Source organism: Coffea arabica, chromosome 5c (genome assembly GCF_036785885.1).
Source record: "Coffea arabica cultivar ET-39 chromosome 5c, Coffea Arabica ET-39 HiFi, whole genome shotgun sequence".
Lineage (NCBI taxonomy): Eukaryota > Viridiplantae > Streptophyta > Magnoliopsida > Gentianales > Rubiaceae > Coffea > Coffea arabica.
This window is the reverse complement of record NC_092319.1, coordinates 37,072,927-37,096,551: the sequence shown is the minus strand read 5'-3', so window position 1 is coordinate 37,096,551 and position 23,625 is coordinate 37,072,927. Positions and strand designations below refer to the sequence as shown.

The 23,625-nt window shown below is 36.1% G+C and overlaps 2 protein-coding genes across 2 annotated transcripts; both read left to right on the top strand.

Annotated features, from left to right (window-relative positions):
• The first annotated feature begins 13,035 nt into the window (after positions 1 to 13,035).
• Positions 13,036 to 14,548, top strand: LOC140007302 (uncharacterized). Its single transcript, XM_072050028.1, has 2 exons — positions 13,036 to 13,415; positions 13,603 to 14,548. Exons 1-2 carry the CDS (start codon positions 13,036 to 13,038, stop codon positions 14,546 to 14,548), a joined length of 1,326 nt encoding a protein of 441 aa, XP_071906129.1.
• Positions 14,549 to 14,644: 96 nt separating this feature from the next.
• On the top strand, positions 14,645 to 18,443 carry LOC113689373 (uncharacterized). The gene is made up of 3 exons (XM_027207154.1): positions 14,645 to 16,174; positions 16,745 to 16,942; positions 18,258 to 18,443. Exons 1-3 carry the CDS (start codon positions 14,645 to 14,647, stop codon positions 18,441 to 18,443), a joined length of 1,914 nt encoding a protein of 637 aa, XP_027062955.1.
• Positions 18,444 to 23,625: the final 5,182 nt, after the last annotated feature.

Below are 23,625 nucleotides of genomic sequence, written 5' to 3'. Positions count from 1 at the left end.
GATGGTTATGCTTAGATCTCAATTTGGTAGTTATGTTTTTCTCCAGTTATTTTCAAAAATATATCAATGCAGCTATGAACCAACACCATGAGGGCAACAAAGAATGAAGTGTTCATGCAATGTTTTTTTTTTTTCAGCATGTGTTAACCTACACTCTATTGAATTATTTTAGCATTGTCTCTTATACTTCTTTCCTATACTACAATATATAAAATATCATTTTGATTTAAAATATAAACCCATACATAGCACGGATGAGAATGCCAGTATTGTCGAATTTGTCAATGGATATTTGATCTTTTGATTCAAAATACTGAGTTAGTAAGTTTAGCAATGTAAACATTTGCAAAGCTAGTATACTTAAGAGCACTATAATTTGCCTTAAGATTTTGTTAAGAAATAAAGAAGAAAGTCATAGTTTCATGAAGTTAGAACCCATGCTTTTTTTTTTTTTTGGTTTATCTCAAGATACTAAATTGAGTTAATTTTATGTGTACTACGTGGAGTCTAAGCTATAACAATCTTGATTAATTGTAACAATTTCTAAGATAATTTTATTTAATTACTTCACTTGAGTTATAGTTTTCTATTTTATATTGTTTCTTTAATTGACAAACCCTATTTGCAGATATATGGTGGGTTTAAATATGGCGTGAGCAATAACCCATTGCAATAATATGTTTAGTCAGGGGCAACGGCATGTGTCTTTGAGGGTGGGCAATATGTCTCTCCCTACTGAAGTTTTAAAAAAATTACATGATAGACTAGAATATTTATTAAATCTTTCATTTTGCACCTTATTTCCACACCTTTCTCCTCTCCTCATTTTTGTAAAATTATGTGTCTTAATTGTATTGCTCCCTTTTAACTTTATAAACTCAACTCTTATATCTATATTTCTTTCTTAAGTTTTAGAATATTCTCTTCTCCATAAGAAAATTTTGAAATATTTAACTTAAACAAAAGTAATGGATCTATTCTACACCAAACATTGATGGCACCTTTTAGCAAGAAAAAACTAATAACTATATGATCATCACAATAAATCTAAGTCAATGATTAGTGTATAACATAATATATATGATAACCCACATCGAGATTAATTAAGTCTTGAACTCTGCTATAAAATTTCGATAAATTGACAGTTGCCCCCTGCCTATGGGATTTTGGCTCTACCCGTTTGTTTAGTTCAAATCTTGAACATGTTTTATCGAAAAAAATTCTCCAAAATACCAATATTTTTATGGCCTTATAGTAGTGCACAGTTCTCACAACACAATTTTAAATAACCATTCATTCATTAGTGATTAGTTAAATAGATTGCGTAAGGATTCACATGGTCAAGAAAATCGGATCATGTCAACTTTATAGTATTAACGAAAATATTGGTTTTTCCTCTTGATTTTGTGAAAGTCAAATAAATTGTAACACATGATTTTCAGCTATCTCATTGGTAATATTGTATTTCTTTTACAACAAAAAACATTGGTTCTTTATTTTAGGTTTTTCTTGGGTCGCTCATTAATAGATACTTAAATTACGTCTAATTTACCATGTGAATGCAACACTTACATTTATTACTATCTTGATATTTTGGCTAATGAATTTCAATCTTGTCAAAATTAACATTTGAAATTATGCAGAGCACTCATCAGCAAAACCCGTTATTTTAATGGCACTGATGGGCATTTATAAGTTGCATACAAATTAAAAATAAAAATGCCCTCTCTCAAAGAGCAAGAAGCCGAAAAGAAAATTACAAATTTTTATCCAACCCAAATGTTTTGCAAGAATGTTTTGCATTACTCAGATATCGGAAAAAGATTTTGTACACAATACGCACACACTTATATATTGAGTCATCGAACTTTTTTCATCTGTCTCATTCTATTCATTTAATTTCCTTTGTCTCAAATTTGTTGTCCAATAGGTGACATATTACGCCAATTCTGTCAATTTCATCCATTAGCTATGTTAACTTTGGACACTTTCATCTAGAAATTGTGCCTCGGGAGCATCTTCATTGTTCTCTTTATCAAATACCCATTTTGTTCACAAAAAAATTAGCAAAAAAAAATTAGACCCACAATTAAATTGCCACACTTATGAAAGTTGGACACCTAATTTGTCCTAATATTAAGGGAAAGAGATGAAAGCTCTATTTATAGCCACTTAAAATATGATTTGATTTTCGAGAAGTTGAGGATATAGATGCCACATAATTTATCATTTTGAATACACGTGCAAAGCACATGTCTTTTGCTAGATCTTAAAATATATCATTCCAATCATAGTCCCCTAATAGGGCCCATTCCAATGGAACGTTGGAATTTGGAAGAAATATTATAAACAACAGAGTTTGTAAAGGATTAAGGAAAAACTTGATATCATAGTTGAACAATCCTAAGACATTATGGTCATTTACTATTTTCATTTCTCTTAAATTATATGTACCAAACTTAACTAGTACGTGGGAAGTTGAGAACATAAAAATTTCTCGACATCAAAATATACAAAGGGATTGACAAGTGTAATATAGTTCAATATGAAAAATATAGAAAACAACAATAAAACAAAAAAAAAAAAGATAAGATTTCACCATTGCTACTCCTAATCTTATGTGATCAATATCTCATGTTGGAATAACACAGATTCAAATTAACCCATCAAAAAAATTTAGATTAGGAGAAGGTAAAGAGCATAGTAATAATAGTATTAATAGTAGTAAGATATGCCATGGAACCCAATAATACATCCAAAGTTAGACAATAAAGTCAAAAAATAGTAAGGATAAATCAAAATGTGTCTATTGCTCCTCTAAGTGGGGTCCCTCGTAACTCTCCAGCATGCCTAATGTGCTCTCCCACTGATGAGAGATATAAATCCAACTGCTCGTTCGGTCTCCTGGGAGAAGTACACTTGTGTCCTAACTCTGTGTGTAGTGGTTGGGCAGAAGGAGCTAGTTGGATCCATAATGTCTCAGTTAGAGGCTTGAGTGCTATAGACAACCTTGATGATATATAAGCATCTGGGCGATGCTCAGGGGTATCGTGGACATGGGTATGGTAGACCCTAATGGAACAGTAGACTCTACGGACGTACCCAATGGCTGAGGTCTAGTCGAGGATGAAGGGCAATCGCCATGTGATGGTAGATGAAGATATCCACTGCCAACTAACTTTGGAGGAATGTAACCCCTTTGCAGTCAATGTTGCTTAACACAGATTGCTTGCGGGTTGCATTATTGACTTGATAATTCAATACACCAAAAAAATAAAAGGGATATTTTCAGTTAATTAATCTTGCTAAAGCATCACGAAATCAATTGTGTAAATAAGAATTGTGTTTTATTTCACCCTCAGGCTCGTGAACTTCTCAACAAAATGAGTTGGATGCACATACAGGAGAGAAGTCGATCTCTATTGATCAGGGGCCTAGCTATGCAAGAGGCTACTTAAAAAAAATATATTGCCTATATTTGATTCTCATCTGGGATGTAGCCCATTTCTTGAAGGATTGCCTTGCAATCCGGATTAGTCTTAGTGGTCTTGTAGCCAAGAGCGTTGGCATAGCGATCAGTGCCTTGGACGCCATTGTTTTGGGTCAAAAGTACCCTTGCCTTGTTTTCGCCAAAGGGAACATTGCATTCCTGTGAGGGGCTGCTCACGGAAACCACCTCGCAGATTTCTTCCTCATTATCCTAAATCCTAGGAAATAAGAAAAATATGACTATGACATCTTTCATGTGTCCACGACTGTTAGTATATATGTTATCAGTATATAAAAAAAAAGATTAATCTGTAAATTGATATGGTAATACATGGTTAAAGAAAATTAGTTTACCTTCGATGCTTTTGCTGAGGCTTGTTTGGAACTCGACGCGGCATGGATCGCAGTAGACCCGGCCTTTGACGGTGAATGCTTCTTGAGCATGAGCAAGGCTGGCAAGGGCCAAAAAGCAGAGAGCAGACACAACAGCAACAGCCTTTGCCATTGTTTTGGCTTTTAAAGATTTTTTGCCTTTTTGCTTCTTTTCTTGCTTGTGTATCTGCTGATTTTCTTGGATGCATTATTAAGGCCTCTTTTTAGGTGATGGAAGAAATGGAAAATGGGGTTGAGCGGTTATTTCTCTAGCAGTTTATGGGCCATCATTTTTTTGAGGTCTGTAATTAGAAGAGATTTTCTTCTGCATTTGCTTTACCACCACCATTGACAGGTTCAAAAATGTTAACCAACCCTCCGTTTCTTAACCCACATATTTCAGTAAGGCTTGCTCCATTGACATCAGCCAATTGGTTTTAACAAAATAACCTCCTATATTGGGAGATGGTTATGCTTAGATCTCGATTTGGTAGTTATGTTTTTCTCCAATTATTTTCAAAAGTATATAGATGCGGCCATGAACCAACACCATGCGAGCAACAAAGACCATATAGGTGGCATAGTAGCGTGGGTAATTCTTCCAGAGGAAGAACAACCAAGACATGGACAGTACAAAAAAGTAACCCCCGACTTGATAAACCATGGCTCAGCAAATTGAAAGTAGTGAGTATTGGCCTGCGAGATTGACACTCCTCCAATGACAAAGATAACAATGGATGACAACATCACTGCAGTAATGGAAGCGAAATGAAAAATCGAGGACTCATCATCTTGAGAACAAAATAAAAAAGAAATTTATTAGATTCTTAAGAGTAGAAGGATAATAAAAAAATGTGTTGTTCATATGCAATATATACTCATACATTTAGAAGAAATATTAGCAACCAATATTGCAAAAAACTGATATTTAGATTAAAATATTCTAAAATTTAAAGAGATGTCATGTAGTGTATTTCTCTTTTGCAAAAATAAGCATTATTACATTACCTATTTATCTTATGCATGTTCAGACTATTTCAAGGAGTTATCTTTCCTTTTGATTTTTCACTTTCCTTCATAAAATATAATGATGCTCCATTGTAGTATCGATCCTAGAAAAAGTTTAATTGAAAATATTTTATATATTATATGAACAATTAAATGATTATCAATAAGGGCTGTCAATCACGGTATCACACTGCTTTCGGGAAGCGAATAAACCGGCTGACCGCCTTGCAAACATTGGAGCGGACTCAGGAAAGATTCTAATGTATGGCTCTCTGCGTGATTTGCCTCGCTTGGTGAGGGTGATTTCGCTCTTGATCAAATGGGTGTCTCAAGTTTGCGTAGAGTTAGAGTGTAGGTTATGCTAGCGCTTGTGTTTTCTAGTTTGCTTGACATGTATGCCCTCCTTTTTATGAAATAAAGTAATCCATTTCTATAAAAAAAAAATGGACAAGGTGAATATATAAGGTTATTTGTTAAAAAAAAATGATTATCAATATTGAAATATAGTTTTAGATTGATAGGAAAGACAGCAAAAAATAAAAGATAATTTTTTTAAGAATTTCTAAAGTTACTTCACATTGATACTCATATTCACTAATTTTTATACATATAATGATGAATTACAAGAATTAGAAAACTTACGTGCACAAGACGTGCAACAATTTTTGTAGTAGTAACCAGAATAAACTTATATTATAAAATTAGAATTCTTCTTTTCTTCCACTACTTTATATTTTATTTATTATTTGTGTGCTATATAACTTATTTGATAAGGATATGCTATTTAAGTTACGATCACGTTGTGTCAATATAAAATTTCATAAAGCACTGTATATTAGCACAACATGATCGTAACCCAAATAGCATATCTTTTTTTAAATAAGATATAATTGGATGATAATAACCTTATTATCTCAATTTATGCTAAAACACTTAATATCATTATTTAAAAATTAAGCAAATATAATAATTCAAAATCAAAATTTTGAGGACCAAAAGTGTAAAATCAAAATTGTTAACTAATAGTAATTTGATACTGATTGTAGTCATTGTTTCATTGCCATTAGTTGTCTTAAGTCTAAAATCACAAATTTTGGGGACTAGATTCCTTTGGACAAAATACAAAGAACCAATTTGGCACATAGGCCAAATATTGGGGAGCAAAATTAGAAGTTTTCCTTTAACTGAACTTACAAATTGAGCAACTATTGTTGGACCATAAGGCTTTTGGGTGTTTAATGGACCATTTTATTTATCTTATAGTATTTCTTTAATTTTAAATATATTATTTTATCATATCATATAATTCATGGGTTGAATCACTCAACTCAGAAATTGAATTGCTAGGTTGCTAAACCGATTCCCTTGTCGAGTTGATAGTTAAGTGGGTTGAGTTTAATAATTATGCATAGAACTGTGCATCTCATACCAGCAACATGAAATGATCAAGTTAAATCAAAATCTAGGGCTCTGTTTGGATTAGCTATTTTTGGAGGTGTTTTTTAAAAACTTTACTGTAGCTGTTTATATGAAAAAGTTTACTGTAGATATTTTTTGGATTGTTTTTAGAGGTATTTTTAAAATATATTTTTGAGTATTTTTATAATTTTTAATTTTTTTGGATATTTTTTTTTTCAAAATTTACATGACCCACAACTATCCCCTCCCTCTTCTCCTTCTCCTCCTCCTCCTCCCTCTTTCCTCTCCTTTCTCTCTTCTCCCCCATTCCCTCCTTCCCCCAATCCCAAACCCTTCTCCCGCTCGTGGGTGGTGGCTGCGACTTTAGCCACAACCACGACCGTCTTGGTCGCGGCTTCTGGTCGCGATCAGATTTGATCGTGACTGGGAAGGTTGCGGTCAAACGAGGGAAAGGAAATTGGGGGACGGTGAAAGGGAAAGAAGAACGAAGAAAGGAGAAGGAGAGAGAGGAGGAGGAGAGAGAGAGAGGAAAGATGGGTACAGAGAGAGAGGAGAGAGGAGAGAGAGTCGTGGGTGTGGGGGTGATGGCGGTAAGGTGGTGGCCGTGGTGGTGGAGAGTGATGGATAGTTGTGTATTTTTTTTTTGTATATTTGGAGTTATTTTTGATATATTGTATGGATATGGTGTTTTTGGAATTGTTTTTGTTTGTGTATTATTGTAACATTGTAGATAAAAAAATTGTTTTTCAAAAAAGTTTGAATCCAAACAGAGCCAATTCATGTACCAAAATAATTTAATAAACAAAAGCACAACAAACAAGTGGAAACTGAATACAAATTTTAACATATATGAGATATTTTTCTCATGGTATTTATTTCCCAAACCTTTGTCCCATCTGCCTAATACACCACTATATCATCAAAATTGACCTTCTAAAATAACGCATCTTAGATTTACAACAGTTGCATCGATCTTCCTTGTCAAGATTGGAAACAAGATGAACAAGTCCATTATCTCTCTCTTAACCTCACTCTGTTCTCATCTATTTATGGACTCATCTCTCTTTCCTCCCTCTTTCATAACTCCTCAATTCCCATCAACAATGCCTACCACTACTGCCAACCATTCCATAACTAATCTCTCTAACTCTATTGTGTGTATGTGTGTCTATTTTTAATTCTTCCTGTCTTCCTTTTCAAATTATTTTTGATTTTCCTACAGAAGTAGAGTTTCTCTATATTTAAGATGTTAATATTATTTTTGGAGATTTTCGTGGTAAGGTAGATTATTTTGTTTTGATGTGTTTTCCAACATTGGATTTGAAATTTGTCGTATGATTGGCTGCAAATAGAATTTTGATTCTTAGCAGAAATGAATTCTTGAAGATCTAATTAGCCATAAGGATAACTTTATTCTTTCAGACCTAATTAATTCCATCCAAACACAACAAACTCGCCCGAGGAGTTCTTTGATGTTTACAATATGGCTCGTGTTAAAAAATTTGTGTAGAACTAAATCTTGGCATCCCAAGCTGAAACTTATGCAAACAAGGGCAACTAATTGTAAGTTGACCATTCTATGGGACTAGTAGAATTTTGTTGAAGGAGTGAATGATCTTTTCAGTGTTGAATGTAGTTTAACATGTGGGTTGTGAGAAGCAATTTTTAGGTCTATGTTAAGAGAATTGCTTGGGTTGATAGTATTGTTGGTTTGGTGCAAATGTAGAAGTGATTGATAAAGTACTTTTGTTTTGTTATTATACAAAATGGGTAGTTTAGGATTTTTAAGAAAAAAGCTAGGTTGTCAGGCCTATGCTGTTACATGCAAAGTAAAAGTAAGGGAGGTAAGTATAATTTATAAAACTTGAGGGGAGCTCGATCTCTGTAATTGTCAGAAAGCTCAAGGGAGATTTTTGAAATTATCCCAAAAACTCTCCTATAGTTAGAAATAACAAGAAGAACCAATGTTGTTAAACCCGAACCGGACAGCAACTCAGCCGAACTACTGAGTTAGGGGTTAACCTGTTGGATGAGTTGAACCATTCTCAAAAATCCACTAGTAATATCATGATGTCAAAACTATTTTATATATTTATAAGTTTTAGAAAGATTGAAATTGAGTTTATAATTATATCTCGACCAACTATACAAAATGTTCCAAAAATATCATGCTTGTAATCAAATATTCACCTAAACATTAAAAATGTGAATTCATATCTAAAATATGTTCATTTTCCAAAACTACTTGAAAAACTAAATTAAGACAAATCATATTCAATTCGAGAACTTTTTGTTGGGAATATGGCTTTTTAATGTAAGTTGGAGTCACTGATGATAAATTAATAAGATGGTAGAGATGAAAACTTCTTGGTTTAGAAATTGTTTAAGGGTGTGAGTGATTTTGGTGTTTACACTAAGTGGATGGCATTTTTTTTTTTCCTATTAATAAATGAAAAATTTACTATTTAGGTAACACAAAGAATGTTTGAAAAAAACAAAAATGAAAAGTTTGAGAACTGGGTCAAGTAGCTGAATCAATCAAGTCATTAGTTTGGCCAATTTTTTACGATTTTGACTAGTATTTGATCAAACTGGTTTGTTGCCGCTAACCAATTCAGTAAGAAAGCCAGTTCATTATCGGATTGATTGAACCGACTATAGTCCAATCCGGGTCTAACAAGATTAAGAAGAACAACGTTCCAAGGATTTGTTTTATTTAAATATGTATTGTTCTTGTGATCAATGTGCAGCTTCGTTGTGCGACTGAAAAAGCCTTTGAGAAAACCCACTTCTCAAAGAGTTTTAGCTAGTAATTTTTGTAATAGACTTTCAGATGTCTTCACTTTTTGAGAGTTTGGGCTTTGGATTCCATCTCTTGTTGAATCATCAGAAGCGAAGCCAGTCCCAACTCAATTTGCAACCGCCAAGTGTTGGTTGGAATCCATTTCCACCATTTTGCCGAAGTATTATTTTTCTCTATTTGAGGAAGCACCTTAGAAATCACAAGGCTAAGTATTTCACTTTAGCAACTTAAATCTCTACCTGGATGTAGGTCAAGGGATTAAATCTCATGGCCTGCATTCTAATATCCTGGTTTTCCTGAAAAATTTCACTAGCAAATGCATAGGTACCTGTTTGGCATTGGATTCCCCTTGACCTTTTTAGGTCCCTCCCTCTTCCTTCAGCCAAAATAAAAGCACCATAATGGAAATATATAGCTTTTTTTTTTGTTTGGTTCTTTAGCTTTTTTTTTTTTTTTACCTTGCCTGATTTTTTTTAAATTATGCTCACCCTGACTCTTAATATTTTGTATTCTTCTTGTGGTGATCATTCTTTTGTGTTTATTTTGGGTTAGGCAATATAAGGCCTTCTCTTGAACCATTTTGATTTATTTCTTAGTTGTTTCTCTTTTTTCTGATTATGATTTGAGAATGTGATTTCTTGTAAAGCCATATTTGCTCCCTCTAGTATAGAGTAGAAGTAGATGTAACATAAAATCTATTGTATTGACAATAAAAAAATTATAGTTGATGTAAGACCCATTTCGAGGAAGTGGGTGGTAGCTTAAAGCTTGCCTAATATGCTAAAAATAATTAGTTGTAATTTCTGATTCTTTAGTATAGTAATGGATTATGCTATTTTGTTCATTTTAAAGAAAAATATATGATGTAATGATTCTGTACAGTTCAATTCTCTTGGCCGTTATCTACTACTCACAAGTTCCTATTCGTCCTACATTGTCTTCATTGAATGCATTTACGACTAGCCTCAACTAGATATATACAACTAATCGTGTTTGGAATAATTAATTTACTATTAGTTTGATGTGGGATATTCAAATTTTTAGTTTACTTTTGAACTATTGTTACAAGTTTTAAAGAGCATGTATAACAAATACTATTAGGAATAGTTGTAGATATACTACAAATACTTGTACAATTCGTTTTGAAAATCTAAGTAGCATAAAATGTGTTACTTTTTAAGTAAAACGGCATGGTATTAATCATTATTTTAAAAAAATCATTATTTTGCTCTGCTAAATAGAGTACGCTACATTATGCAGCATTAGGAAGTTGAACTCTTTACATGTAACTTATAATAAAAGACATGAATAAGAGACATGAATGGTTGCAACTTATAATAACATCATGTAACTACTTTACATGTAAGATGCGTTTTGGATGAAGAAGTATGTGAAATATTATAAAGATTTTACACTGACAGATACAATTTATTGGACTTATTTATTTCCTTGTTGAATTTATGCTCTTGATCATAGGGACTATTGACTATGATCATGCATGTCTATATATATGCACACACTGGTTATGTACCTCGGAAGAAGTTTAAGTTGGACATGAACTTGTATATCAGGTTTATGCCTATTACTGTATCACAGAGTAAAACTTTTGCAAATGTGTGCATGAAGTCAAAATACCACATTGTGTCCATATTTATTGCAATACTAGCATGCAAGCTGAAGTGCAAGGAGACATATTAAAACCCATTACAGTCAACCTTTAAGAAAAATGTTGTTTTACATAGCTTTATATCCATCTAACACTTTTGCATGTCTTCTAAATCCTCTTTTGGCTTCTTGGTTCTTTATAAGTATACTACTTTTAACTACATTGAAATTATATCAAACAAAAAATCCCTTCTCTACTATGCAGAAGTATCAAACTAGACTATTTACAAAGAAAATAAATACATGCAATTAAAGAGCCTAGTGACATCCCTCGTGACAGTTCTTTTCCTATTAGAACAACAACAGACTCTGTCCATTCCCTCGTGACATCCACTTGATTCTTCATCAAAATTTTGAAGCTTGTCTTCCCTTCATCTTTCTTTATTTATCTTAAAGCTTTTCTAATCGGTTGTTGGTACAATTTGGGAGTTCTTATCTGTCCAAACTCATTGAAACCGTATAGACTTAAGTTTTGCCTTGTTTATGTTTGTTAATATGCCTCAATAAGAAAAATAATTTGCTATTGGTCCTATAACCTTTTGGGTTCTCCACGTATGTTAAGGACAACACCCAAACCTTTTGTCCTACTTTATTCATCACTTGTTTTTCCTTTCATTACCTCCAACCCATCAAAGGCACAGAAGATCAGTAGAGAAGCTTCATCTTCAACTTATGGACTGATCACTTTGTGAACCCGATCGCTACAACCTCTATGGCTGCCATGGTTGCCCAGCCACCTCCGAATGGTGGGCAACCTCCTTCTACGTCACCTGGGTTTATCAAGAAAACATTCTCCGAGCTATTCTCATCCGTTTCAGCGCCTTTCCCCAGCCTTCAGGTTAAAGCAACGTCTATGACCCATTGTGGAGAGCCGGCCATATCTTTTTCTACAGCAGCTATGGAGTCCATAGCGACTCCCTTTCGATTCTCGCTGGTCGAAAAGTTCTCCAAACAGCGGTCAGCAATGGAGGCTGTGCGCAAATTCTTTACGTCACTCGACTTGCATGACTCGTTTTCCATTGGGCTGCTTGACGCTCGGCATGTCCTGATCAGGTTGCACAACGAGGCAGATTTCTTATGGGTTTGGACAAGAAGTATTTGGTATGTGGTTGGGTGTCCAATGCGTGTCTTCAAATGGTCTACAAGTTTTCATGTTGACAGGGAATCTTCATTCGCTCCAGTTTGGTTCAATCTGGCCAAGCTTCCAGTCCACCTATTTGATAAACATTGTTTGTTTCAGATTGTTTCATGTTTGGGACGACCTCTCTTCGTCGATTCTGCAATGGCTAATCTCACCGGTCTTAGTGTAGCGAGAGTATGTGTTGAGATTGACTTGTTAAAGGAATTACCATCCGGTATATAACTACAACTAGGTGAGGGCCTGGGTTTTTGTCAGCCATTGTTACATGAGTACATGCCGAGCTATTGCTCCCACTGCTATCGCCAGGGGCATGAAGAGGCCAAATGCCACGTTAAAAAGCCAGAGCTCCGGTCCAAGGGGTTATCAGAATCTGATCCATGCATACAATGGAAGGAGATAGCTAAGCAGACCGGCTCAGCTCTTGCTGCTAAGGATATGGCACATTCTTCAGCAAAACCCGTGGTGACCTCTTCTATGGAGGATCAGTGTGGGGTGGTCTCGTTGCCTCTTGTGATGACAACGGAGCCTGCTGGGCAGCTACAAGAAGATGAGGAGATGTTGGTAGAATCGTCATCCGCTACTGCTTCAGCGGCTTTGGAGCTGCCTGTCGCGAAAAGTCCCGATTAGACGCATGACTTGGTACTTCCTCACTTAGGCACGGTTCAGGTGCGTACTGGGGATGCTACGTCTCCTACCCCAACTATGGGTGACATCCTCTTACACAAGGAGGTAGAGCTGCCGCTGCCATCAGAACCTGTAGGCTTTGCTGTGGCTCCCGTTCTTGCTACTGAACAGGCCACTAGTTGGGAGGTTGTCCTTCCGTTTCCAGTTTCCCTACCCTCTATGGTTGATGGTGCGTTGAAGGCGGCGGCTACTAGTATCATCCATGACATGGTTGATCGGGTAGTGGAGGAAGACTCTCAAGCAACGAAGGATGGTGATGACGACTTCGAAGGAACAGACTATTCTTCGCCTGAAGAACCCATTAGCGCGGGCTGTTTGTCTCCTCGATAGTGCATTTTTTTGGAATATTCGAGGGATTTCTAGATCTCCAAATTTACGAAAGCTCAAAAAATTAATTTTGTTACACAAGTTGTCGGTGATTGGGATCTGTGAGCCTAAACTCTCGACAAGAGACATGGAATCAATTCGTGTGCTTTTGAATTTTGATCATGTGATTTCTAACCCGTCAAGGGATCTTTGGGTTTTCTTTAGATTTCCTTTTACTTCCATGGTTGTTGGGGAGTCTGACCAACACTTGTCCATCTCATTTTGTCATACCCATCGATCCTGTCCTTTTATTGTTTCCTTTGTTCATGCTAAATGTACTGCTGCGGAAAGGAGGAGGTTATGGCCTACTTTACTTCGCGACAAACCTTGTCACGAGCCATGGTATATTGTGACGGATTTTAACCTTATTTTATCTCCGAATGAGAAGAACGGAGGTCAGCTGTTTCAGCCATCTCAGGGCTTGGAGCTTTCCCAATTCATGGGAGAAGTTGGTGTGCTTGATGCAGGGTTCTCTGGGTCCAGCTTCACTTGGTGTAATAATAGACATGGGCGAGTAAGAATCTGAAAGCGCCTAGATCGGGTTTTACTTAACACTTAACAATGCGTGTTTAAACGATTCAACCTCGATAGTTGTCTCCCACTTGGTGCGAGAGCCCTCTGACCATGGCCTACTTCTCCTTTCCTTCTCTACCAGGCTGGACAATAAGTCTCGCACTTTTATATTCCTTAACGTGTGGACATCTAAGGATAGTCTGTTAGATGTAGTAAAGATTGCTTGGCAAGATGATGTCAGTGGCTCTCCGTTTTATCGCATATGGGCCAAACTGAAGAGAGTCTCTCATGCTATTCAACAATGGAATAAGGAGACGTTTGAAGATGTTTTTCTCAACGTGAAGACGGCCGAGGCAGCGGTGGCCCGGGCTGAGCTTCAGATCGAGGTAGATAGCTCGGAGGAGAATTTTGTTGAGTTGAAACGGGTACAAGCTGAATTGCGGAGGGTCCTGACCGTAGAGGAACAATTCTGGAAACAAAAAGCCAGGGTTAAGTGGCTCCAGCACGGGGATAATAATTCTAGATTTTTCCATTCAGTGGTGAAACAGCGAAGATATCGGGCAGCAATTCACATCATTCGAGACTCCCAGGGCACTTGGATTACTGATGATGGCACAATCGGGATGGAAGACGTGAAGTTTTTTGATGATTTATTATCGGCGGAGTTTTCTTCAGACTTTAGACTGGTCCATGTTATTCCTAACTTGAGTTCCGAAATTGATAATAGCTGTTTGGAAGAGGCCCATTCTTTCGACGAGGTTACGAGAGTGGTCTTCTCTATGGATGGTGATAGTGTAGCAGGCCCAGATGGCTTCACTGGAAAGTTCTTTACATTTGCTTGGGAGGTGGTCGATTCTGATATCTTTCAAGCGATTCTCAGTTTCTTTTTTGGAGCTGAACTTTCTCGATTTGTCATAGCTACCTCAATTGTTCTCATTCCAAAGGTCCTAAATCCGCATTCCTTCTTTCAATTTCGTCCTATCAGTGCATGCAACTTTTTGAATAAAGTCATCTCTCGAGTTTTGGTCAGCCGATTAACTCCGATTTTGCCTCGGATTATTTCTCCTCAGCAAAGTGATTTTGTTTAGGGTCGGACTCTGTCGGACAACTTTCTCCTAGCTCAAGAGTTGATTATAGATATTGAAAAAAAATGTAGGGGACGGAATGTAGTGCTTAAACTGGACATGGCGAAGGCGTATGATAGGATGTCATGGGTGTTTATTATTAGAGTGTTGCGCCGCTTTGCATTTGGAAAAAGGTTTATCGATATAGTGTGGCGATTGTTATCAAATGTCTGGTTCTCAGTGCTTGTTAATGGAGTTCCATATGGCTTCTTCAAGTCTAGCCGGGGCCTTCAACAGGGCAATTCCTTGTCGCCGGCCTTATTTATTATTGGAGCTGAGGTTTTGTCCAGAGGATTGAATTTATTATATTTCCAATCGAATTTTGTGGGTTATAAAGTGCCAAGACACTGTCCTACCATCTCTCATTTAGCCTTTGCGGATGACATAATAATCTTTGCCAATGGGTCGGCCTCTTCGTTAAAGAAAATTATGCTAGTGTTAGAGCTATATCAAAAGGCATTGGGTCAATTGATGAACACTAGTAAGAGTGGGTTCCTGCTTCATCCAAGTGTCCTAATGGCTCGTCAGGGTATCATCGAACGAGTTACAAAATTTTCGAGAAGAGGGTTCCCCATTCGATATTTGGAACTTCCATTGTATACCGGCAAGTGTAAGGGATCTTATTTTGCGGATCTGAGCCAGCGAATGGTTGATAAAGTCCTCTCCTGGAAAATTCGGCTCTTGTTATCGGGTTGGAAGATCATTTTGATTAAGCACGTGCTTTCGAGTATCCCCATCTACCTCTTGGCTGCAGGGGTCATGCCAAAAAATATATTTCATATGACTGAGCAGGTATGTGCAAATTTCTTGTGGGGGACGACTAAAGAGTCTAGAAGGTTTCATTGGGTGGGATGGAGAGACTTATGCTTCCCACTAGAGGAGGGTGGCATTGGATTTCGGTCGATTGATGACACTTATAGAGCTTTCTCCTGCAAGTTGCGGTGGACCTTTAGGCAGAATCTCTCACTGTGGGCTATGTTCATGCGAGCCAAATATTGTCATGATACTCACCCTTATCAGGTTGCCCTGAGATCTCCTAGTTCAGTAACATGGCTCCGCATGTTGGACATTAGGGAATTTGTGGAGTTATTTATACTTTGGAGACCTTATAGTGATTTTTGCCACTTCTGGTATGACAACTGGACGGTGTCAGGTGCATTATATCTTCGAGCGGATGTGCAGGATCATTTGTCCTTCCATGACTTTATTGTGTGCGGGACATGGGATAGCCGCTTGTTGTCTCATGTCATTCTGCTTGATTTAGTCCAGGTTGTGGTGAGCATGCCGATCCCTTGTATTTCTTCGGTGCACAAGATGGTATGGACGACGTCATCTTCTGGGAGTTTCTCATTATCCTCAACCCTCCAAGAGCTGCGACAGGCTAAACCCTCATCCTTCATGCTCAGTCAGGTTTGGCATCCGCACATCCCTCTAAAAATTTCCTTCATGATGCGTTTGTTGCGGGGACGGTTGCCTTTGGATGATATTTTAACCTGGTATTGTGTTCACTTATCGTCTAAATGCTTTTGCTGTTTGGAGCCTAGTGTTGAAATGCTACAGCACGTATTCATATCGGGTGATGTCGCAAAGGTAGTTTGGAAAGTTTTTTGGGCCTCTCGGATCTCTCTCTGGTCTTAACTTGGCGCAGGAGCATTTAATCGTACAGTTGACAAATTGGTGGTAGAAGCCTACTAAGTCCGCAAGGATAAAATTTGTCTTTCAGCTCCTACCCGTATTTGTGTGTTGAAATTTGTGGAAGACGAGGAATTCAGCAGTGTTTGAAGGGGTTATCAAGGATGTTCGATCTATTTGTCGAGCTATTTTTCAAAACTTGAAAGACGCATACTGGATGAAATTTGGGGTATTACAACAGGTCGCATCTTGGCCCCAATTCTTGGGTTTGATGGAGCAACGCCCTGATATGGTTAAGTTTCGTCTAGTTCATTGGTAGACTCCACGGCTGTCAATGTTTAAACTTAACATAGATGGGTGCTCCAAAGGAAACCCGGGGTTGAGTGGTGGTGGGGGGATTCTTAAGGATGGCTCAGGGAAGTTCATCTTCGCTTTCGCTGGTTGCTTTGATGTTGCTACTAGCTTGCAGGCGAGGCCAAAGCGTTAGTGCTTGGGCTGAGTTTATGTGCCCAAAGGAATTTTTTACAGCAATTGATGGTTGAGTCGGATTCACTAGTGTTAATAAAGATTCTGAGGAACGATGACCAATGCCCATGGACGATTAGTTATGAGATCGAGCAGTGTTGCGAGTTCTCTCAGGGGAGTATACAGTTCAAGCATTGCTATCGCGAGGCCAATAAGGTTGCGGATGTTCTAGCCAATGTAGGGTGTGCCTTGGTTGAATCGGTATGTATTTATGAACATTTCAGGGACTTACCATGTGTAGTTAGGGGTGAATATCGGTTGGATAAACTATCCTACCCGTTTATTCGGCGACGTCAAGTTAAGTAAGTAGGTGTCTTGTACTTGTCTTGTATCGTTGAGGTCAGGCTTCTGTCCCCCTCAAGAACTATTCTGAGGCAATAAAATCCAAGCATCTTGGTTTAAAAAAAAAAATTAACCCAAATCATATTTAGTACCACTCTTACCTTAGTTCTATTTTTATAGCTTTAGGAATTTTGGTCCCAGATCAATTTGAAGAGCGCAGATCTGTGACTTGTTTGTAGTGATGTATTTGTTTCATATTGCGGAAAGGATTTCCCCAAATTTTCTAGCTACTTCTCATTAAGGGACATGACCTATAAAGCCAACTTTTAGTAAGAACGAGTATATGGTACACCACTAATTTCAGGCAACTTGATAGCGTATTTGTTTTAGGAATAGTTGATGTCAACATAGAGTTGGTATGGATAATTGGTTGGTAAATTACTTTTGCGTTTTTATGACTATCACTTCTATATAACAACTATTACAGCCTGATGGTTGCTAAAACATGAACTTGTGACCTTATATTCAACAAAAATAACCTTGAAAAGGTGTATAACCAAAAATCTGGAATGCGTTTGTAGCATGGTCTGACAAATATTACACTTGTTCTTATTGTGATCCTTAGAAAGTGATTTTCCCCATAAGAAATGAAACAATTTTGAAGTTACGCTAGGTTTTCATTTCGAAATATATGGCTCAAGCATCGACAACTTTAGGCCCTTTAGGCCATCCAACGAAGTTATTAGAAAAATGTTGTAGATATTGTGTCAATGTACAATCTAATCTCCATTATTATATCTTAACCTATAAAATCCTTTTGATATTCAAAATTTAAACTCAGCAAATTTAATTTTACTTCTTTAGGAAAAACGTACCACTGTGGATGATGTTGATATGATTAATCACCAAGAAAGGAAAATCAAAGAAAAAATTACAAATTCTCATGGAAAGCAACACATATCTCGAGTCTCAACTTGTAGCTAGAGATAGAACAATTGTTGAGTTACAAGATAAGATTTTGGCCAGTGTTGAACTGCTAAAAAAGTTTCGTCTAGAAAACAAGAACTTAAAGGTAGAGCTTCAGAAGGCTTTGAGAGCCCGAGATTCACCTCTACCATACTTTATTTGTCCGATCCAAGAGGTACTGTTACTTTTCTTTAAAATGTTAATTTGATTTTCATTTATAATCAATACATAAAGAATTTATATATTCTCTTTTGGTTTGAATTTGTAGGAGGTAATGCAATCCCCCATCACTGCTGCTGATGGGTTTACATACAAAGAAGCAGCCATAAGAGCTTGGTTGGATGGTGGGCAAGAGACTTCGCCAATGATGAACCTGTCACTTGAGCATCAGAATCTCGTGCCAAATCCTGCCTTAAGATCAGCTATTCAAGAGTGGATGGAGTCCTCAGCCTAACTGTGCTACAGAGGTTTGTCACCTTCGTTGTTACTACTTTTGCTTTTATCTTACATACAACGAGATAGATATTCATTCATCTATTTGATACATTAAAGTTAGAGAAAATCCTGTGGACAAATTGTATACTAAGTTGAAACTTTTTAAGGCTAAGTTACTCTATCTCTTTTTCTCTCTATATCTAGTATAAATTCAAGTGTACATATCCTTTTACTGATCAATTGACAGTAGCATGTAAGAATGTTCATGAAACAATAATTGGAATGGGAACTGATAAATCAGTTGAGCAGATGTCAGGCCAAGAAAAAGATGATCAATAAGTTCTTATATCCTTAGCTTCAAGAAACTGAATTTTTGGTGACTGTAATGATTTTCCAATTTTTACCATTTGGCAAGAGGTTGCATCTCATGGGTAAAAATCATAACTTGGTTCGAATTAAATAGATTAAGCAAACTAGACACTGAAATAAGAAATTGTGAAGGTCAAAAAGATCTACTTTATTTCATCTTTTGTGTTTGTTTAGGATTTTTTAAGGTAATTCTATGGCTTGTTGATAGGCTTGGGGTGTGTATATAAAAGCAATCTCTGCCTCAAGTTTTAAATTTGTAACTAAATATCTCACACACAACTACAAGTCTACAGGTTATGTTTGAGTATAGGGTATTAAGGGTTGATCTCTCGGGAAAGATTGATCAATTGTCGACACTATTCGAACTCCTTTATAATTTAGACGCTCATAAATGCAAGTCAAGTAAATCTAAGCTACAAACATAGGAAAATGTGAAGTGAAAACTACAATAGAAAGCTCCTAGGGAATGGGATTCCTAGCCACTCTTAGCTAGCAAGATTACTTGGGAAATTGAACACTACTACCAGTTAGTTATGCCATAATTTCCTTATGTATGTGAAACCTACTCTCGTACTGAATCACCTATACTTATACCTACTCTCGTGGTTATGAAATTAGTTACAAGTTCATGAACTTCTATGAAATTACTTTAAAACAAGCTATAAAGGTGTACCTTCACTTTCATGAGCGTACTATATAAGTTTAGCACTTCCTTGAACTAATATTGATTTGCAACCATCATTGATAATCCAATATCTTCACATAATCACAACTAATGGCTAGCTAATCATGATTGTAAGAACAAAAAGGGCTAAATAACTAACTCAAAGCAATAGCATCACCCTTCCAAACAAATCTCACAAATAAATCATAGCAGGTTCATCCAACCCAAGGCATGAAACTTTAACTAAACATAAAGCAAATGAAAATATAATCCAATCTTGTATTAAAACTAACAAAGGAATCAAATACAAGAGTTAAACTGTTAGGAGATATCAAACCCTCGTCACTAGAGCTCAACTTCTCCATCTTCATCTCTCTTTGCTTCCTTGTTGAGCTAATACAAGAATTGAAGAACAACCCACTAATTCTAAATTGATCCTACACTAATCTAACCTAGGCTAGAAAAACTAAGGATTTCTAGTTTTAGATCTACATTTTGATGGTGTTTCCCCCCTTTTTTCTCTACAAAATTCGTCCAACAGGAGTCCCTTTTATAGGGAAAAGGAAAAGCTCGATTATGGTGCAATTGTGCAAGTTACGCCGCTATTCTGACTCGAATTCGGTTGACAATCCGTGCATTGATTGTTGGCCAGATTTCTCCCCTGTTTCTACTGAATTAGCTCTTATGCAAAACATAAAATATATCCCTTTGAGATGGCTTTCCAATGATTCAAGAATCAAGTCATTTTGAGATCTGTGAACTGAGTTATTGCCCAAATACTAATGACTAGTCAGAAAGCATTGTCGAAGAAAAGGGCTTCAGTAATTTGGACTTTTGGCTATGAAAACGTAATGCCTTCATAGGAATTGTAGTCCTTCCTCTTAGCTTTAAAATGGTTAAAGAAGCATCTCAATCCAAGTTTTGTAGCTCAAGTTATAGCCAAGTACCAAAATATATAATTACTAAGAATGCTTTTCTTCTTATTTCGTGCTTGCATTTCATCCTTTGGTCCTTCATGTCACATGATTTTCACTTCAAATCATCAAAAATCATGCAAGTATCTTCTCACTTCCCTTCAAGTGATGATTGAATTATCAAAATCCATAAAAAAACATGAAATTTGAGCACTTAAGTCCGTAGAAATGCAAATTTTCCTACTTCACCACAAAATGCAAAACTTAACTAAAAACCTAACTATTTGACTCAAATTTAAATAAATACACATAAACAACCATATACAAATATGCAAAACAAGCACTTATCACTAGTTTTCAAATTACTTTAAGAAAGAGGATTATAGGGAAGAATTTTATTCTTTCACCTATAATTCTCCAAATAAAACTATGAGCAACATGTTCATAGCAAGTTATCACATTTATGTTCTTTTCTATTCCAAGTAGGTTAGAGCTTAATTTAGATGAGTTTTAGTATTATTTTATCTTTACTTGATGTACTATTTGTACAATCTCTCGTAATTAAGTTCTACCACTGTTTCACCTTATTTTTTGCTTCTAAATCATGCATATTTTGTTGAATACCTGAGTTCAATCATGATAATACTACTTGACTATACTTAGGCTACACCTCCTAAGCTTTTTGTTTTATGATTTCTGTTGGCAAAAAATAAGGTCATTGATTACCTGTGCATTTTATGTTGCTTGGTTGTGGTCTTATGACTAAATCTTCATTCATGCCATAGGCCAAAAGGAGACCTTCACCCTTCAAGGATCCACAATTCAACAATTCTTTGGAGTCTTTGTCCATAGTAAGGCCAAGATGATAAAAAGAGCATATGTTAATATTAAGACCTCCCATTTGTGACTTTTTGTATCACCATGTGAAGACTACAACTTGGCAGATTATGATTACTACAACCAATGGCTTTACATTGTAAACCAAGTTTGCAAGTTTTGCTTTTCTGTATGTTGACTCTGCTAATAACTTCATAGCACTATCAGAGCCTTACAACAACACTGACCATATTTGAAAACTACATTAATTTGGGCATCCTCATTCAACATTGTGAAATGGGACTTTATGTTTCTTGTTCTTGAGGTTATTGAGAGAAAGTGTGTGTATGTGTGTGTTCATGCTCACATGCATGTGGTTTTTCTTTCAAAGAAATTGTGTGATTACACCAAAGTTCTTTCTCATTATGAATGGCTCCTATGATGGTTATTTTCTAAACCAGAGAGAGATCATGTTCCTCACACTTGGCTCTATTTGATAATTCAATTCAGCACCTAAATTTAATGGATTTAGATCTTAACATATTCAGACCATTTGATAATAAAAAATTAAAATCTAAATTAATTAAGTAGCACTGAATTTCCTAGGGAAAATTTGCTCCAAAATTAAGTCATAAGATATTTACTTATTATTGAATATGATATGCACTCAAATGTATTAGATTTAATACTTAATAATTTAATAATTTAATGAATTTAGTTTTTAGATTTCAAATTTCAGACTTCACTTTGTTCCAGCACACCCTTAGTTTTAATTAGTTATTGAAGAATACTCTCAAGCTTCTTGAGGCAAACATTTAGTTTATAGTATATAAATATCATCCAAGGTGTGCAGAGCTAAGAATTTCACATTCCTTTCCTGATGATTTTTTCCATCATGTGTGCAGCTTCTAAAAAATCCTTGCAGCTTATCAAGTCTACATTAGATGTGTTGTGAGGATTCGAAAATTTCATTATTTTAAAATCCCTAATTTTGGCTAAAATAATTATTTATTTGGATTTTTGCCACGAATAATATTTTCTAGCCTATTAGACCTAAGTACATGATTTTATAGTTCGTTATATTTCTAAAGTGTCTCATTTTAAAAATAATAAAATAAAAACATAGATAAATAAACAAGTATTTTCTTATAAGCCTATTTAGCGAAAAAGTGGAAACGTGTCTAAAAACTTTAGCCAATTGGAATTATAATAAGCTAAAAATTTAAGACATATACAATGGACCTAAAATAGACAATTTTAGGTTTAAACACACAAGTAATAACTAGTGGTACGATCGTTATAAGAATTTTTCAAAGGTTTTAATTTTTATTACGCTTAAATTAGAAATACGTGTTTTCACGTGCGCGCTTAATTGAGGGACTTTGGACCATTATTTTGGGACAATTAAGAATGAATAATATTTATATGAATGTAAGGACCCTAGAGGTTTAGTGCACTAGTGCAACAAACGTAAGAGAAATCGGGTACAAAATGCGCGCGTAGGGTACTAGTTAAAATTGATTTGACGTATCAAAGGATTTGACGTCAAGCGTCTTTTGTACGCAAAGGCTACAGAGCCGAAATTCATTTCCTTTTCTCTGCTACAATGGCCGGCTAGACTGCAGCAAAGGAACAACCAAAGTCACCATTTCTTTTCTTCTAAAACTCAACCAAATTCCTACCAAAACTTCCATAGATTCTCACCAAACTTCACATTCGTTTAGCTTTTCACTTGGACAACAACATAGGCTGAAAAAGGGAGGAGCTTTCACGGTTTCTTCAAGCTTCAAAGGACCGAAAATTCTGTTCAAACCAACCATCAAAGTAGGTAACAATCTAACACCTTCAACTTGTCTTATGGGAGTTGATTTACGCATTTGAGTTGGAATCTTTACTTTAGTAGCTTGGATTGTTGGAAATGTGGGCTCTATGAACTCCCACTTTGGGTTGATGGCTGTGATGATGTTTGATGATGGCTTATTTGCTGAATTAGATCTTAAGGAAGTAGATTAAAGGTGCATTCTTGACAGAAACGTTGATGGACTCTTGAAGCGAAAAGTTCCCATTTTACCCCTGCTCTGTTCGGTCACTTTACTGCAGATAATTGAGGATTTAAAGGCTTGATTATGTTGTTTACATGTTGTAGAAGTTGTGTCCAAAATTTTGTTGAAAAATATTGAGTTTTGGTTGCTCAAACGAATTTATTTCAAAAACTAGTAAACTGGAAAACGGTTTCGCCGTAATCCAGACCAGTGGTTGTATTTCGTCAATAACTCTGTACTCCGACGTCAAAATCAAGTGCCGTTAGCGGCATTTGAAACTAGACGTTTCCATGTTTTTATCGGTGTATAATGCACGTCCTGGTTTTATGTGTGTGAGCCACACCATTCATCTGAAGTCGGCTGTCCTGTTTCTCCGTTCTGCCGAAATGATTTGAT